The sequence below is a fragment of the Haemaphysalis longicornis genome, unplaced genomic scaffold (genome assembly GCF_048455015.1).
Source record: "Haemaphysalis longicornis isolate Haplotype H1 unplaced genomic scaffold, Haemaphysalis longicornis Haplotype H1 scaffold_1, whole genome shotgun sequence".
Classification (NCBI taxonomy): domain Eukaryota; kingdom Metazoa; phylum Arthropoda; class Arachnida; order Ixodida; family Ixodidae; genus Haemaphysalis; species Haemaphysalis longicornis.
Window position 1 is genome coordinate 274,445,424 of NW_027526203.1, and position 19,357 is coordinate 274,464,780.

At 44.5% G+C, this 19,357-nt stretch overlaps 1 protein-coding gene across 2 annotated transcripts in view; it reads left to right on the forward strand.

Annotated features, from left to right (window-relative positions):
* Micu1 (Mitochondrial calcium uptake 1) overlaps positions 1-18,632 on the forward strand; it is a 31,434-nt gene extending 12,802 nt beyond the window's left edge. For both annotated transcript variants that reach the window (XM_077677990.1, XM_077677997.1), the window contains 7 exons: positions 1,106-1,214; positions 5,859-5,941; positions 6,996-7,190; positions 8,619-8,762; positions 12,284-12,392; positions 14,055-14,144; positions 17,408-18,632. In XM_077677990.1, the coding sequence (XP_077534116.1) occupies positions 1,106-1,214; positions 5,859-5,941; positions 6,996-7,190; positions 8,619-8,762; positions 12,284-12,392; positions 14,055-14,144; positions 17,408-17,562 (885 nt within the window). In that variant the 3' untranslated portion in view covers positions 17,563-18,632. The remainder of the gene's footprint in view (positions 1-1,105; positions 1,215-5,858; positions 5,942-6,995; positions 7,191-8,618; positions 8,763-12,283; positions 12,393-14,054; positions 14,145-17,407) is intronic.
* The last annotated feature ends 725 nt before the right edge of the window (positions 18,633-19,357 follow it).

Genomic DNA, 19,357 nt, shown 5'->3' on the forward strand with positions numbered 1-19,357 from the left:
TATGCAGTGATTGACATATTGGCTGTAGCTGAGGTTTATTCTGCGATGTTTGCCTCCGACCCCATGTTACAAGTCATGAACATTCAAGCTGCCAAGCTAAACTGTTTGAGTGAAAAATTTGAATGAAGACACAGAGGAGACATTTTTTCCTCCTTGCTATGTTTGCAAGCAATTGCACTATGCCCCTTATGTCCCAGCTGTATGCAAGGCTGAATTAAAATGTTCGTAGCAGTGGGACGATGCTGAGCAGCTGTTGGGGAAAAAAAAAAGGTAAGACAGGGGCCACAGACAACACTTGACACTTCTATAGCCAAACACTAACTGTTTGTTTGTCCCAAAAGGCAGGGAGCGTTCGAGAAGCTCAAGCAGTTACAAGCTAGATGTCGGGCGTTGGAGTGTACCTATGTTTGTATAGGGCGAACAGACAGGAAAAGGGTGAGTTCCGATGTGAATGTCGCACCCAGCGCAGTGAAGGGCATGTTTCTGTCGTAAAATTGGTTCGTCCTGCCACCAGTATTTTCTCAAGGCACCTGTTTGGAAAAGAAAATAATCTCCTAATCTCTTATGCTAATCCTAATAATAATCTCTTGATATAGCAAAACCTTGTTAATGTGTTCCAGGTGGCAAAATCAAAACAGTACTGTGCCTTTACCATAAACAGTAGGGTACAAGTAGCCAGTACCAGGATCTGAGAGTGGAATAGCAAGCTCAGATCCTAGAATGGCACTCACAAATTCCACAGAAGCACATCTGTTCAGAGTGGAATAGCAGTTTGAACAGATGTGCTTCGGTGGAATTTATTAAGCTTAAAGAAAAAATAAAGGAGAAAACGTTGTTCAAAGTCACCTTATACATAGAAAATTTTTGCTCACACATACAGCTGCACAATTACTGCCCTAATTTTTTTCATAGCTGCATTTCTAAACAATTATTACCTAGGTGTACCATAACAGCTATAACCAGACGTGTACTAGATTCAGTATGAGGGCATTGCTCCATCCCACACGTGCACACTTGTAAATGGTAAGTGCTGCCTATACCCTATTGTTTCCATGTTATGTAAGGAAAATTTATGCAAAACTCACTGAATGCTTGGTTATTTCAGGATGAAAAGGTATTTTCAAGCCTCAACGAAGACAGCATCTTTTACAAACTGAGTTCGTCTGGCTTAATCAGCTTTTCAGATTATATTTTTCTCCTCACCATCCTCTCAGGTGAGGTTTACTGTATACTAGGTGAACGACTGTCTGTTTAACTTTTTGGCTAGCAAAATATATGTGATGTGAAATATGACGCATGTGCATCAACATAATTGTACTTTGAGAGTTGTCTCATTCTTTTTTTCAAAGACGATAGCCTTCCTTGGGCTACCTAAATGAAAACATTTTTTGGCCAGTCTGGCTGCCTGTATATCCCTCGATTCAGCTGCCGGGCAAAAGGTTAAAAGAATTCTTGGAAGAGACTTTTATACAGTCAAACCTCGATGTAACAAACTTCAATGTAATGAAACCCCTGATGTAAGGAACCACGTAATTTTTTTTAGCTTCAAGTGTATGCACACCATGTATTTTAATTCTCTGTGTAACGATTTCTCGTTAGTCGAAATTTCAATGTAACGGAGTTTCATGAACAACTAGGCACAGAATTTTGGTTGTAGAAGTAGATTTTGGGAGATGCAAGTGCCGGAACGGGGTCTCGATAAAACGCGAACAGCGACATGGGCCACCCAATGCCGCAGATGCAGCGAGCCACGGAGCACGTAAGCGAGCCCCTTGCCTACAAGCTCCTTGCCTACAAGTGTGTATGGTGCCGCCGCCATATGCAGCCGCTTTGCCCTTCGTTCAATTTTGCTATGCTTGTTAAGTTCTATCGTTCCGGCAAGTGCTCGGCAAAGCATTTATGAATCTTTATGAGCCTTGCGCGTGTTTTTTTCTGGTCAGCGGCCGTGACTGTGCGCCAGCAGCGGCTTCTGCCTTGGCCAGAAAGTGACTCGCACTGCGCGCGGCAGTGGGAGGAACCAGACGACTTTTGCCAATGGGGAAGCACGCACCGTATGGTGGGAGCTTCGAAGCGCTCGGGGATGCTGGCCAGAGATGATTAGGATTACCACTGCAGAGGATATTAGGGGCAAAGCCCCTTGGGGGCTCAGGCTGTCGGCGTCTCATGTCGTTGTTGTAACCGTCGTCTCAGGTAGTCACGGAACTAAAACACCGGGACACTCGTTTACACCTTGCGCTAGAACGTAATGCGTTATAAAAAAAACACGGGGACACTCGTTTACGCCTCGCGCTAGAACACTTCGTGCTTAAAAGACACCAGACTTTTACAGCACAGCTGTATACCTTTACCCCCCCAACGGTTTCACCTCCGTTGGCAAAAACGCCATGTCCACACTTTTCATGTACATGTCCCTAAAAATTTTATCTGTCCACCTACATTGATTCATTGCTCTCAACCTCCCCTCAAAACATATTTTACTCTGAGCTTCTGGAACTTCAAACGACGCCCACTCCATATCTCCCTGCACTACTTTGTTAGTTGCTTAACCATGCGCCCCTAAGGCCAAACGGCCTACAGTTCTCTAGTTCACTTCTCTGGTTCAGTGGGGTCATGAAATGAGGACGCCACTCTGCTAATTTATTGCTCATAAAGACGTTCATCCTCTCTCTCTTGCTCCGCTAGAGAATGGGCTACTCAAACTCGGTGGAACAAAAGTTGTTGGTGATCCTGTGGCCCATATCACGAGATGGATTTGCCAGGAATCGGGAGCTTCGAGGCACTGATGCGCCCGCTTCCCAAAATTCACAAAATTGTGAACTGCAAATGTAAAATTGGATAGTTACGTAAAGATGTAATTCGCGCCGTTAGGCGGAGAAACGAAAGCGAAAAAAGGGGTTTGAATTGATTTCATGGTTTAAAACACCGAAGCTACACCTGGACTATGAGACACGCCATAGTGGATGGTTCCGGATTAATCTTGACCTCCAGGGGATCTTTAACATGTGCTAAAATCTCGACACACGGGCGTTTTCGTTTTTCGCCTCCACCAGAAAAGCAGCCACCACGACCGGGAACGATCCCACCTCTTTGGGCTCAGCAGAGGGAAGAAAGAGACGCAAACACGGCGTAGTAGAGAAGCCGCCGCTCAAAGTAATTTGCATCACAAGGCGAAGAAACGAATGCGAAGAAAGATATGCAAATACGATGTAGCAGTAAAGGAGTTGCTAATAAGTAGCGCCAGGCTTTCGCCTTCTTCAAAGGACGTTAGCAGGCTTAATTAAGTGCCTCGAGGATTTTGTTAGTCACGCAATTAAAACTATTCATTTGCTTAGCTTCGCCAATTACGCATCTTTGTGCCGATAAAAGGCGGTACATTTTTCGGTTGCGCACTCAGAAATTTTTATCGTCTGGGCAGAGTAGAAGTGCAAAAAGGGTAGGGCGGTGACTCGTACTTACCACTTACCATGTGGAAATATATGCCACAACATCCATGGGTAACGCAACCGATGCGCATTGATTAGTGTTGTTCGCGAGCGAGGTTTGTACCTCGGGAAGCCGAGTTGAGCAGACGAGATTGCGTTGGGCAATGATCAATCTCCGCAGTCACGTGATATCTCGCTTTCTCGTGAAATAGGCTTGAGTTAGGTGTTTCACAATCATGCAGTTTAAATGTAATTTTTGTAACAACTTTGATGTTGTATAAGTTTTCTTGGTATATATTATTGTTTTTACTCAAAAATAAACAACTTACTTGCATCACGTGACTTCCGGAATGCAAGTTATTTCAGACCTGAAGTAGCGACCAAAAGTTTATGCCTCACACGACGAAATGCGGGTCGCCTCGAGGCCAGCGATGTCGCGACGTGCATAGTCAGTGTGGTATGCGTGCATTGTTATCTCACTGTTCTTTTAGGGTGATGCGTAAGTGGTGAGGTGATACATGTGTTGGTGCTTTTCTCCTTACCTGTGCACTACTAAGCGATTATAAGGTCATCTTGGCTGTTTATTATTGAAGAAGGAACTACACTTCATAACTTGGTGGTGCTTCTTCCCAAGCGTACACTTTGTAGCTCCCGCAGCCCAGTTTCTTTTTGATGGGTGCTTTCCTAAGTGGCACGTATGGCGTTTTACAGTGCACTTTTCGCCCACATTATAAGCTTTTTTCCCGCATGAACAACTTCGTTTGCCCCTCGTGTTGCGTTTCAGCGAGCGGGTAGAAGCACTCGCTGGAGCTACCTGCATCACGCAATTAGTCTACACAGCTGCGTCAGCGTGCCTGTGGCTTGCGAGGCGCGTTTTTGCGTGCAGAAAATGCCCCATGCGGTTCACGCTGATGCCCGCGTAGACGATCAAGCTCTGACAAACAGAAACAGTGAGCCAGCCGTGTATGCATGCCACGTTTTCGTTTGCAGGAACCACTATATGTGGTTAACGCTTCATTTTAACCGCGAATTTCAGTGCAGCGAAATTTCAATGTAACGAAGTAAATTACGAGTTTTACCGACTTCGTTACATCGAGGTTCAACTGTATAGGCAAAACATCTCCAAACCACTCACTCCGGTAGCGTACTTCATATTCGTCAACATTGTTCAGCAAAAAGAAAACAGCGATATTTGAAGCAAAACATAAATACATAACTGATTCTAGCGCTGTTTTTTCTTTTAATTAAAAAGACGTGAGTACCGTTTTTGCAATAGCAGACTCAAAAAATGCTCTCAAAACAATATTTTAACCGCAAAACATGAAAAAGGCTCACGCTCGAGCCTGGAGCTTGCCGAGCCATACAGTGCACCAGCAGTGCAAATGCGGGAAAACTGAATTCAGCAAACCTCTATGGGAGGACCGATACAGGAGGGGAACAGTGTGAGAGGTGGGCAGGGAAGAGAGGAGAGGCAGTTACATGGCAGGGACTGCAGAAAACTATAGTCTTTCGATGGCATAGGTAGCGAAGCAAGCAGATACACAGCCAATTTTTTTACCTAAATTTTTGCTGCTTGACTTAAATTTCTGCAAGAGACAGGCGAAAATGTGTTGCGTTGTTGTTCTTGAACACTACTGAGGACACAAAGATAAATGAAAGATTGGATTATTTAGATTGGATTGGATTGGCCTGTGGGGCTGGCTTCTAGCTGCTCCATGTTACACAAGGACATCCAATGCAAGTCCAGAGATGAATAAATGAACATATGCCCATAGGGAATAAGATATGGACATAATATTATCACAGAGGCCCTGCTTAATCGGTTTCATGAATTGCATTTTTGGAATGTTGCAGAAGGTCTGATCATATAAATATGGGCGTAACTGTTACTTGTTAGGCTAACCTGTTGGGCTAACCTGTTACGTCTTAGAAGTTACACAAGATAGCGTTCGCTTCCTTGAACCGTGCAAGTGGTCGGCTGCTTTCAGGGCAATCACATTCGCCGCACCAGCAGCTGGTGGCGTCTTCGCCGGGAGGATTGAAATTTAGAACATTTTTTTCTTATGTCTCTTATTTCTTGACGGACTCGCCACGGCTCGCCATACTGAAAAATCAGCAACTACGCCAATCATAGTAACACTAAAAAAATGCCACACTGAGTTAATTTCAATCCAGGTATGCCACAATGAAAGTTTCACGTGTTACATTCATTCCCCACCTCTGCAAGGGAGCCACCATTTTTCTTTTCATTGCTTTTGTGTATTTTCTCAGTATGATTCATAGCCAACACTAATAAAAAATAATGGAATTTGTAAAGTTTCTTCTAATTATCAAAGGTTCTTCGAGTATTCAGAGTACATACCTTTTGTGTTCAGGCATTATGCTGTTGCAGCATCATAACTGGTTGAAAAGTTGTTGCAAATTTTGCTCTTGCAGCATCGAAACGCCAGTTTGAGATCGCATTCCGAATGTTTGACTTGAATGGCGATGGCAATGTGGACTATGACGAGTTTGAAAAGGTAAGGTTATAAATTGTACTTCTGGTAATTTTGTGCAGTTGTAACAGTCACAGCTCCAGTGCTGCAAATGTGTTTGGGAAAATATCCTGAACGGAGGATACCCTTGTATTGTTGAAAGCAGGATCACCATCCAGATGATACAGCAAGCCCCTGAGCTGCTTTGTTTTTTCAACCGGGCTCCCAAATCTATTTCTCAGCAAGCAGAGCTTGTGGTGTGTATTTAGTGGTACTTTCTGGAGCATTTAAAGCACATACACCGCGCATGGCTTGAGGTAGATTGGGTAAGGTAGCCTTGAAAACTTGAGAATTTTTACGAGGGCTGGATTCACCCTGGATGTGTCTGATGTATGTGCTTCGTAGTGCTGCAGCAGGTATTCTTACAAAACAGTTCTTTTTGAAGGTTGATAAATTTGAAATAGCTCATCGCATTTGTAGATCTGCCATGGGAGCTTTTTATGCGATGTTATGTTACTGTTTATTGAAAAAATTAGCATGCTTAGCTGGACTTCTTCAAAAAAATTTTTTCTTTACTTAATACATTAATTTAAGACTGTGTTTTCTTGGTGCCATGTTGGTACAGTCAAACCTGAATAAGTGTAAACTTCAGAGGATGTACCACTGATTATTTGATGTACAGAAATAGGCTAATTCAAGCTATACTAGGAACACTCGTGCATCTCTAAAGTTTCCCAGCGTTGTTGCAAGCGTGAAAGTTGTGGGAATCATGGAGGCTGCAGTATCCCTCATTCTCCAAGGTGCAGTGCAAAGCGAAAGGGGTGGTCCCCTTCTTTCTTCTAGTGGCCACTTGCCCCTCACCATTCGTTGCCTTTTTTTTTTTTTATTTACTGGTTGGCCAGTTGGATGGGACAATCCTTTTGGTATATACAAGTTTTTAACATGGTGCAATACTGGTGCAAAGCTGATGATGGCACCTATTCAGCGGGGCACTGCATATGCTTGTAAAGTGTGCAGACTAGTGTGCTGACCATTGCTTCGTCAGATGTGCAAACGGTGTGTGGTGTGCTTGTTGATAGATTTCTCTGCTTGGCTCCAGGTGCAGACAATCATCAGGCACCAGACTAGCTTTGGCATGCGGCACCGAGATCACCAGACGACGGGCAGCATCTACCGCGGAGTGAGCAGTGCCCTGTGCAACTACTTCTTTGGCCCCAAGCTGGACAAGAAGCTCACTGTGGAGAAGTTCCTCAACTTCCAGCGACAGTTACAGACTGAAATACTCACCCTTGAGGTACGTGTGTATATTGTACAGCAGCTATCTCAACGCCTGTAGTGTGTGCTCATTGTGGTGGTCGCGGCTATAATTGGGCTGTATTACCTCAGTATCAAGCTAGAGCACGAGAACCAAAGTTGCAATGGACCACGTGACATCACGAGGATGCCGCTAAGGGTTCGATTGACTTGCCGAAATGTGCCAATGATGCGCTTGGAGGCAGGTGAAGTCAACAAAGTGCACTTTTATCCGCAGTCTGTCTTAAAGTACACTATACACAAGGGGTGCGGCTGTCCCGAGCTTGGACGGGAGACTGGGTCCCCACAAGCAATGTAAGGTCGCCGGCTTGGTCTCTCTCCTAAGGGGAGACTCGTTCAGCCTTGTAATTGAGGAACCTGACGTTCCTTGTGTGACCATGTGGATAGACGTCCTGCACGGAAAAGGGCCCCTAGGGAAGCCCTTGCGTGCAGCACGACGCATCAGTAAGAGAAAAGGGTCTTCCTGTGGGGAGAAGGGTGCTAGCAAAGCCCGCAAGGCTTGGCATGCCCCTTGCTGCTAGAGGCAGTGGCCCCATCAGTGGCGCCAGCCCACTAGCCCTAAGCATGGCATGCCGCTGTTCCAAGACCTTGTCCATCTCTTCAAATTGACGCGCAAGCTCGGTTGTGTTGGGGATGAGGAAAGGCTCTTCCACTAAACGAGCCAGAGTACATTTCATTTTTATCTGCATGCAGTATGCTCTTGAATAAAACACACAACAAAAAAGCACCGGCAATTACTATACTCCCAATGCGAAATTCGTGCACAGCGGGAACTGCAGTCTTGGTCACGGCACATATCTGCTGCGTCTCAGGAAGTGATCGCGTGATCAGCAAACGCACGGCGGCGCACACTACTCTGCACGCCACCGTGCGTGTATTTGCACGCACTGCGAGATAACAGTGCCGTTATCTCGCAGTGCATCACCGGTGGCGAGCATGTTGTTGCAAATCGTGTTTGAGCCTCCCGTTCAAATGTCACTTGGTTTGGATGAGCCACAAACACAGGAGGAGCGTCTGGAAAAGGTGTGAGGGGGAGGCAGTGAGAGAGATTACACCATAGCAGCGTGTGCCGCTCTCCCCCTCACACTTTCGCCAGGCGCTTCATCTCCATTTTCTTTCAGTGCGTTCGGTGCCTCGTTCGCTCGCATGGTTATGCGGATATTGATGCTACCGCCACCAAACCACGGTACCAGGCGCCAAAGTGCATTGCACTATAACTCCATTCTTGCAATTTCAACTCAGGCTTGTTTGTGTCATATTATTTGTCAGTGCAACAGCAGCCCCTGACCTTGTCTTGCAACCATCTGTGCTATCTGTTAGTTTTTCTTATATACCAGTGCCACCGGTTTGTTAACAGACATATGGCAGAGCGTGCAACTGTGACTTTTTTTTTTTTTCCCCCATACAGTTCATGCGTAAGGAACCTGATGAACGCGGCCTGATCAAGGAATGGGACTTTGCTGACCTCCTTTTAACATATGCTGGTCTTAATGACAAGAAGAAGTCTCGTATGATAAAGCGCATCAAGAAAAAGTTCAAGGGCCAGTCAGAGGTGTGTGTGTGTGTGTGTATATATGGAATCCTTGGTCTTAGCATTCATAGTGAACTGGGATATGCTGGCGCGGATTACTAGGCATTGCAACTTTATGACAAGCTTGCTCTTTTATGACTAAGCCGTTACTGTGTCAGTACGACTTGTTTTAACAAGTGTTATTTCACTGTGACTACTTGCATGCAGCGCAAAAACAAAAATGTCTCCTTTTCAACATTGTGACCATTCAAAGACATCGGTTCTGTGGAGAATGTCCAAGCACCGCTGCTTATTTCTTGATTTCTTTTGAATTTGCAAAAGTAAAAAACGGAACAGCTAAAATGTGCAGTAATAAAGCTACTGCTCGAGGATTTGCACTCTTTCTGGCCGGCTTTGGCTGTATAGCACTAAAGTTTCTTGTTCTCCTTGACAGTACACTTGAAATTAGTCAGTAAAGTTTCCAGGAAGTGCGGGCCTGTCATCAAGCAGATCCGGTAGGCAGAGTTTCAGACATGAGGTCAATTAGTGCGGCCAGGAATCTTATGGGTGCCTCCAAAGGCAGAGGACAGGAAGACCGAAGGCTTGTTGCTGGTTCCCAGTAGAGAAATGACAGGCTCGCAAAGGTACGGTGAAACTTAACGTTTATGGAGAACTTATCTTACAGGTTTGTATTTCAAAATTTATTTTAAAAATTCCGGGGAACTCTGACAAAACTGTCCTGCAGAGCTGTGGCTGCAGAGCAAGCACCTAGGTAGCTGAGAACCGACCCAAGCAGTGGAGCTTTCTAGCAAAAAGCTTTTCAGCAGAGGTAAAGGTGAAAAGCACCTGAAACACAGCTGAGGCATCGAGGTTTTACATTTTGCGGGGTTCAAAAAATGTTACCTACCTAAGATGCATCGAGCACCGGCAACATCGGCATGACATGGCCAGCGGAGCTGTTGGGGGGGTTATTAGTTGGCCACAAACTCCTGCTCAAACCAAGCTGCCACTCTGGGGAAGCATTCAGCGGGATTGTAGCCACGCCGACATCTTGCATTTTCCGCCTCGTAGTATTCGGGGTCCCACAAACACTGCACTCACGTTTGGCGTCCGCAGCCCGATTGGCTTCTTCCGGCGAAATCCGCCCGTTGCTGCCTATTTTTTCCCTTTATGAGTAGGCTTCCCTGTGCAACACACAATGTGGGAAAGCCAGATTACAAAGACCAAGCCAATACTGATCTCCTTAAGGTCGGCTTCACTTCTACACACAAAGTTGTTGCTGGGAAGACATCATTCTGTGGGCAGTAGGCGCCATTTTGTATCAAAATATGAAGTGCCGCAGGGGAACAGTTGAGAGTGGTTGTTCTTTGACCCAGCAACATGAATCATCATACCACGGGGTCCAACCACACGACAAACCGACACCCGCTGGGGGAGGGGTAAACATTACACGCATTTGCTCATTTCGTCTGTTATCTAACAATGTTGGAATTCTCAGGCCATCTGGAAGCAACAAAATACTCTAAATTTTTAACTAGCTTAAAAAATACAGCAGAAATGAAAATAAATATTAAATGCATAGCATGGCCTTTGGAAGGTTAAAGGCATTGGTAAAAAAAGCCCTAGGAATGACTTTTTGGGGGGGAAAAAGGAATGAAGGGGATTATGCAACAAGGATTCATATTTTGTTGGCACAACTTTACTGCGTTTTTGTTAAGTTACACTCCTAAAAGTTCAGCAGCTTCTTGTTACAATGATTACATCAGTGCCACTGTCCTGAGTGGAGTTATGAGTGGTAAAGCAGGCTTGAAGAGCGAGGGATGTTTGGAGATGTCTTTGTTGACAAACTTCATGTCAGATTTATTATTTCATGATTGATGTAGAGCCCAATCAACATTGACCTTGAGTTGGTGCCAACCGTAATTTTGATATAGTGCTAGTAATCAGCAATACCCTGTTCATTTGCTGCTGGGCCCTGAAGATACACACTACAAACTTGTTACACTGGGCTTAAGAGCAGGACATTAGGTCCTTGGAAGTAATTCAGAAGCAAAACACATAAGCACAGGATGAAAAAACATGCAATACAGTTGAACCTCGTTATAGCGAACACTGATATAGCGAATTATCGGATATAGCGAACTAAATACGAAGTTTGTTTGGTGACGCTTCATTTCAATGACACCAATTATTTTTATAACGAAACCGAAACTTTGAGAGCCGCGCGATATCGGCTATAACGAAGAAATATTTGGTTCCCGCGAGGCTCAAAACTTGACAGCTAGCGTAATAAAAGAAAAAATTTAAAAAGGGAGACAAAACAACCGTTTTTTAGTAGCTTAAGGCCCTTTATTGTGTAGACACTGTGAAAAACTTCATTTCGTTCAGACTGTGAAAAGCCACCAGGCAAAGGCCACATCCTCCTTCAAGTAAATAAGAAAGCCGGCCTGTTTTGCCAAACGAACTTTGTTATGTTGTAATTTCACGTTCTCACATTCCGGTCTGCTTAGTTTGAAATGCCACAAGGAGAGACATAAGGACTACCTCGTTTATAGTGGGTTAACAATGCGTTTTTTATCTAGGATTGTTGCGAGAGCCAGATTTCCAATTTATTAGAGCCGATTTTTACCTCTACAGTTATAAGGAATATCGGATATAATGAACTAACTCACTGCACCGATACTACTTCATTATAATGAGGTTCGACTGAACAAGCTTCTGCCCTGCTCTCTTTTCCTTCTGTGCCTGCTTTTACTTGCACTAGACTACCCTTATAACATAGCTAAATGCAGTTAGTAATTTGACTAGCACCATGTGTAGCATTCATTAAAGTTTTCCAGGCCATTACGCTAGCCACTTTAGTCAAGAGAATTATGTAGAAATTTCTGCATAAGGCTAGTGCCTAACTTTCACAAAACGACCAGCTGAATGAAAAAAAGGATTATTCAGCCTTTTTAAAAAAATTTTTTGTGTCGAAACAGTTAAGGTGTCGTGACTAACAAATACACTGGTGCAGGAGCTTATTGTGACCTAGACAAGTTACTAATATTATTTCCTGCAGCAGCTGAACGTCCGGCATGCAGATTTAAATGCCCCGCCTGTTGGCAGCGAATTGAGCTGAGGCCTTTATGGTGCCAGGCAGTTTGGTACACTTGCTGCCAGTCTTCAGATAAACATTGGAGTTTTTTATTTGTAAAAAGCAGACTAGAAGCTGTGTCATGTCGTTCTGTATGACACAGGATTGCGAAGATGTGGTAAAGTAAATGCGATAGCCTGAATGAGGTGTGGTGTATACATAACAGGCACCTCTTTGTGCCACCTCCCTTTAAAAGCTGGCAGGAGCTTCAGAGAGGTGGTTCCTCTCCACTTCCTTTTGTCCCTTATGAAATGTCCAAGCCCTTATCTGCTTATTTTAAACCCTAATGTCATTTCTACCCAGAGACACGCTATCATTTCCGTGAATGCTGTTGCACTCATATTTAAGTACTTTGGAATTTATAATTGCGGGAAGTTCCTTAAGCCTTTTGCTGGCGTCATCTTTTCTTCCTTCCATTCAAAAACAGGGCATCAGCCTTGAAGACTATCTCCAGTTCTTTCACTTCCTAAGCAACATCACGGAAGTTGACACAGCACTGACGTTTTATCACATCGCAGGAGCTTCCATTGACGAAGGTGTGTGTGCCAAGTTTTACAACATCCTTTCTGACCAGGAGCGTTGCAGTTTGCCATCGCTGCCAGGCTTGGGAGCTGCAAGTTGCTTAAAGGCAGCTGTTCGCAAAACTTATTGCCATTTAAAGGAGCCATGAAGAGAAAACACAAGTTTGGTTAATTCAAAAGATTGTCTCGTTAGAATCATACTGACACCACTTTTAACGTAAACTTCACTCAAATAAGCTACATAATTAGGAAAAACGGGAATGGTCATGCGACCCACCAGCTCATTTCCCGCAACAGAACCTATGATGTCACATGAGCTAAGCTCTGCGATTGGCGGAGGCTGGCAAAAGCAGACGCAAATTAGGTAGAGCTTACAAACTAGATGAACGAGCGATTTGCGCTTAAATTTAGGGCACATTCTTTACAAAGCAATAAGAATGATGGAACAAACAGTGGAAGTTACGAAAGCACATGTAAACATAGAAGTACTGATGCGTTCTGCTGTTCGTACTGCGCACAGCATGCTTGGTTTAGCTGCACAGCACTACGGGGCTTGGGGTTGTCTCAGACGACACTGGCCGATTGACGCAAGCAACGGTGTCTTACGTGACCCCATTTGTCGAGCGAGCACTGTTTCAGGGAACGAATATTTTCTCCCAGAACAAAAACAAGCCAGGTTTAAATGCGGGCAAAAACAAACCAAACGCTTGCCACGGTATGGTGGCGCCATCTAGGTTACGGAACGTAAAGAAACGCGGGAACAAACCAACACCGCTGTACAGGGTGGAGACACCCTTTGAACGGTCCCGTGCCGCCGCAATTGGGCCAACGGGCTCAACGCGTTATTCTTTTCGTTTCCCACGAGACCTAGCAACGCGAAACAGACAATATGATTCAAACTTCTTCAGTAAACCGCGTTGCGGCGATAATTTTAGCGCGGTTTTGACACAATGACTTGCTTCAGCGGCGAGCGAGCAACCGAACATGGCGGCGCCAGCGTATACGTGTCTCTACCCTGTACGGCGGATGCGTGAATGAAGGTACTCTAGGCTGCAGAGCGGTCGGTTCCTGTGATGTCATTTGGGACCACGAAAACGCACGATTGAGCGGGAAAATAAAAATTTTAAGCAAAATTGTTTAATTTCTCAGTGAATAAAGCGCCGTTTGTATCCGGACAAGCGCTGGGGGCACTATAAAACACAAAATCTTTCGAATAAAACCAACTTGCATTTTCTCTTCATGGCTCCTTTAAAAAGCTTGTAGTGAGTTGCCAGGCTCCTGCTTACTCAGCATGGAAATAAAAAGCAACTATAGTTGATGGCCCTCTCACTTTACCAGTGATGTCATGTACAAGTGGTAAGGACCTCCTGGACACAGGACATTGCATATAAACTGTGTTATCGTACAGCGGGCCAGTTTCACTTCTGCGGCCCGTTTACTGCGTAGCCTTGTGCAGAGGAAGTGCAAGCATACATTGAACACAGTTCTTGTGGCTCCTTCTTACTGTGCTGCACTCGTCTTTTCTGGGTGCCTTTCAGTGCCAAGCCGCACCTACAAATCTAGGGTAGACGTGTAGAGCTTGGTGAACAAAGTGTGATTTGAAGCATTGCTCCATGCATATTTTTCACTCACTTCCCAACTGACCATTTATTTTATTTTTTCCTTTCTCTTTTGTAGCAACCTTGAAACATGTGGCTAGGACTGTTGCTCATGTGGATCTCAGAGACTACGTTATTGATGTCATCTTCACGCTGTTCGACGAAAACAGTAAGCACCTGGTCTTTAGTATCCTTCACTTATTTTGTTGACACTTCCAGGGCACTTGCACTGTGCAGCTGTATGCTGGAACCTTGCAGTGAAAGTGTCGGAACTGGACTGTACCAACATGCTGTTCATGCATCTCTGTTTATACAGGGTGTTTTGCAATGCTAGCAGCTAGTGAAAAGACAGCCGATTCAAAGTGCAAACAAAAAGTAAAAAACACTGTAGGTGTTATCAGGCCAGGAACAAGTTGCCAACAGCATTAAAGGAGCACTGACACGAAAATTTTATGTTACACTTTTATTGCTTTTATCGATGCTTAATGGCCTGGCGAACTTGAAACAGCACTTCAAATACTTCAGCACGCGATAGTTAATTACATTGAACGTCCTGGAAATCATTTGTTTCAAATTCCCGCGCTTTCATGCCGAACGGCACATCTGACAGACTCCCTGCCTGACCTCACCGCTTTGTGTGGACGTCACCGGCGCCCGCTCGCCGCTCATGGGGCCGTGCGCATGAAGTGATGTCACGAGCTTTTGATGAGCGCTGCCGCATCACTTCTTTTGGCTCTCCCTGGATGATGTCACGCTGATGTCCATTTTCTGAGTGCCGCTCCGCGCGCTGCTCCGTCGGCGCGATAAATGAGATCCAATTAAACTATGTTCTTCGCGTCGCAGGCCGCTCATATTTCACCCAGGGTATTCTGTTCAGTGAAGGAAGCAAACTGTGCAATAATATTAACGCCGAAAATTGGTGTCTGTGCTCCTTTAAGGGGAAGGTGAAGCGGTTTTAGAATTAAAAGAAAAGTTGCCTAGCAGCAAGTACACATTGAATAGTTCATGTGTACGAAATATTTTCGCAATACATGCAATAGAAGCGGCGCAATGAGCAAACAAAAGTGGCCCGATGCCCCGCCCCCATCTCGCCGCGCGATGCCGGAAGACCGAAGAGCGCGGGCGAAAACCGGCTGAAAAACGTCATACCTGGACTTCCGGCCGGATCGGCCGCCTCGGCCATGCTCTTTTCGCCGTGTTTCCTTGTGAATGATACTTGTTGTTGTTGTGGTTGATAGCACTCATTTGTACAATTTTCGTGCTCAAAAAGTATGCACGAACGCCAAACGAGGCATACGTTATCATGCCGTATTCCTAAGCAGAATAATGCCACGCCAGGATGCTTGATAACATACGGAAGCGACAGCCGAGGTGGCTGTGCTTGATGACAGAGAATATACTCCACTACGTTAAATACTTTGTAAACCGCTCGAATGCGTTTTTTTATGCGACGGACGTGAATGTTCACATTAGATTCTAGATGTAGGAAGGATGGGGAATACTGCTGTACTTTGACCGGGGGTGTTTCGTTCCGTTCCAGAAACAGTCACATTTGTTCAGGAAATACCTGTTTCGTTAAACGCGTCAGTTTTCTTTCCCTATGGGCTTACAACAGTGTTCAAAAACCCAATTTCTGGAGAAACTAAAACAAGGGGCCAATCCTGATAGAAGTTCTCTCCCGGCTAAGAGGTAAACAGTATTCCTACAAAGTAAAAGAACCAGGACAACCAGATTACTTATTTTGCAAGTATACATGTCACGATAAGGTGATGTTTGTCTGGAATTAAAAAAAAAAACACCACTCCGAACCACCACCGTGCCATAATTTGGGTTGACTGCGGGGGCCTAATTTTTTGCCCAAGATTCCGTGTGGCTGCATATTATAACCTGGCAAGCACTTGTTGTCACTGAACCTCAAGTGTGCTCCAGTGATAGTCGGTGATATATATAATGATGATACTCAAAAAATTAGGAGCGAAGAGTAAATATACGGCCTCTGTCCGACTAGCGCGGTAAATACTTAAATCTAGAAATGCTGAAACAGGCCAACGATTCATTATCACAAACGTTTGGTGATTGTTACCTAAAGTAACGTAACTACAACGTAACTGCCTTGTCCGACTGGTCTGTTAATTATAACGAGGTGGCCGTAATATTGTAGCAGAATGCGCATCGCACAAGCGAAAATCAAGCCCTACTACAGCCAATAATGCTGAGCAGGCACTAGTATGCTGCAGTGTTTTCAGAATAAATGCATGTGAAGCAGTAAGACGCCACTCATCGAAGTGCAGCTAGCAATCGCGGAGGCGCCGTAGCGCCGCTGCCGAAATGGCGCGCGCGTGTGGGTCTGTGTACGGGGATGAGTAACGGAGCTGGGGTGGGCGACAACGAACAAAGGAAGTGCGGAAGCAGAGTCTGCTTGTTGGTTTATGCGTGTACCGGCAAGATGTGTCTCGCATATACGTTTACAGCGCATGAACGCTATTTTTTCGCGCAGTGCACGTACATGCTTTTCGCTTGTAGATTGTTTATAAAACGGCCATTAATCTTCGGCATAAATGTTTTTGTGTATAATAAGAAACAATTAAGGCAGTACCTAATATTAACATATAGTATAAAATCCCCCTATGCTGGTTGCCTAATTCAAAAATATTTTGATGGAACCCACTAGTCGACGTCACAGTCACTGCTTTGGGGTTCTCTGTCATGTAAAGCAAATTTAAGCTCCAAAATAATTGAACCAACAGCACGGGAAATTATAAAACAAACTTCCAATCATGTGCGAAAATTAAACTGCAAGCTAAATTGCCGCAAAGGCAACCGTGCCATCGCTCGCAATGCTTCCGACAACCCGCGCGGCCGAAGGGTGTCCTCCTTTCATGACGGGCGCAACCAATCAGGGGCGTCAAAAGACGAAAAGCGCGCATCTTTCAAACGGGGCCGCGCTTTTTGCAAGATAAAGGCCACTTGGACTCATGTACGAGAAATTTCAATGTGATATTCGGAATCAGCGCGCAAGAAACTATATAACTGTTAATCTAACTCAATTTTGGAAAGCGCTTCAGCTTCCCTTTAAGATGGCATTCAGACAGTAGTTTCAATCAATTCTTTTCCATTTCTGCACCTTTTGATTATGTGAGTACACCATGACAAGGTATTACAGTATCAGATTTTGGGCTATGGAAACGAAGCATTCATTGTTTGGCAGAGTCTGAAAAAGACAGGCTGGTAAAAGCATGAATGTGAAGTGCTTTCAAAAAGTAAAACTACAATAAAATAAAAAGCAATAAGGTGGTGTTTATCTTTACTTCGTTGTCACTCTTGATTGTTTTCCTAGAACTTTAAAAAATGAGCTAGCAAATTAGTAGAGGCACTCAACGATTGCAAGCTGCATTGTGCATAAATTTATGCTAGCAAACTCTTGTTTTACAGTGGACGGTCAGCTTAGCAACAAGGAGTTTGTTTCCGTGATGAAAGAACGCCTTCACCGTGGCCTTGAAAAGCCAAAAGACACGGGATTTGTGAAGCTCATCAACTCTGCGTGGAAGTGCGCCAAGTTGAAGAAGCCCGTTCTGCTTGATATATAGTGATTTGTTGTGAGCAGCTCATGGCATGCATTGTTGCTGCCTCACAACAAACACCAGGCTAGTCATTAGCAGACAACTCTTCTTGGGCATTGCTTTTGTCAGTGTTACAGGCTTTCTGCTGCATGAGTGTGGAGTAACAAGAGCGCTCTTTAAATAAATACTGCCTCCTAATAAGGTATGCGGCTTTCTAGTATATTTTCTTACGAATTATGATTACTGGCAGCCTTCTTATAGGCACGGTGCTTGCGTTGGTCTGTTATGCATGTGCATGTCTTCATTCCTTGGTGTTTGACCAGGATTTTTAGGCTAGTAAAAATGCAGAGTAGGAGCAGGAATTTCACTGGAGTCATGAGTTGACCTTTTATCTGACAATTTACTATAGGTGTGCATTAATCTTTTACCTGGCAATTTTTCCCGGTAGTGAATCCTCACATTTACGCTTCTCCCCAACAGTGTTGCTCTGCACATATTGTCTCTGCAGAATCTCAGTAATTCTTAAGGCATTGTGTAGGCAAGCCGCCCACAAATTATACAGGGACATCCTAGGTTTTAATCTGAAAGTTTTCCTTTCAAAATAGAGGGCTCCACGAGATTTCCTCTTCGACATAGCTCTATGCTCTGTGACGACACTGGCAATAAATCTCTCATGGCAGTAGCACAAGCACATGCAATGAATGTGCAGCTGGGAAGCGAAAGGCGCTTGTGCGCTTACTAGCAAAGGTGTTGTGCTACTTGTGCTTTCACCCACCCGGTACTTTGTTCCTGGCTCCCCTTTCCAGCTGTGCCTTGCCTTGCAGTACAGTCTCAACTTACCCCTGGATTGCAGTGGTTAATTTTCTTTCAAGGACCCTGCCTGCTAAGATGAGATAAATGCAGATGCTGACAATGAGGCTGCTAGCTTATGCTAACGGTGCGACCGTGAAATCGGAATGTTTCTGGTTTGAAACTTTGCTGACTCGTCTTCAGCTAGCTGTAACAACATTCTTTCAAGGCTCACGGTATTGTGACATGTAGCAGTTTTCGTGCTGAAATAAAGCAAATGCCGGTCATCGAATTTTGGCACTACTGAAGTCGGTTGTTATTTCTTCTAAACCCAGTTTGCTGCAACGAAAGTGTGGAAGTGCTGCAGTTCCTCATGCCCAGATGGGTATGGTGAAATGGTCCTACAGTGTCAGCTGTCATTATCACCATTAGCTACTAGATAGTGTGTGCTCTTGAAGGAGATTGGCCAAGAAGCTAGCCATTGTTAATTTCTATCATAAGGCAGTTGGCCAAGAAGCTGTTAATTTGAGTGACCTTCCACTGGGCTAAGAGATATAACACTGTCATCGCTGTGAGAGAAATTAATGGATATACAATGGACTAGTGCTTGCCACTGACAACACGCAACCCAACACTACATTTGGGAATGTTGTGCAAAAAGGTGTATTTTTTGTGAAATCATTCTGCTGATGCTAAGTTTACAGTGCATCGGTGTGGTCTTCCTTCAAATTTTTTTTTTTTTTGCACAGTGCTTTCTTATGAAGAATGGCTGAAATTTGCATGTACAGAGTGCCTGTGTGGGCTTTTATGGTAATAGAAAACCCTAGAATAGTGCCAATGTTAGAACAGAAAGTACCGTAACAAGGAAAAGGGTATAGAAAAAAAGAACAAGACCAGCACCCATCCACTTAGCCCCCCTGACTCGTCATTCTTTTGGTGTTGCCCTTGTTATGCTACATTGGTGCTATGGAACCACGAACCACTTAAGTAAACAATGCTCCTGAATTAATGAAGTTGCTGGTGTTGCATAACC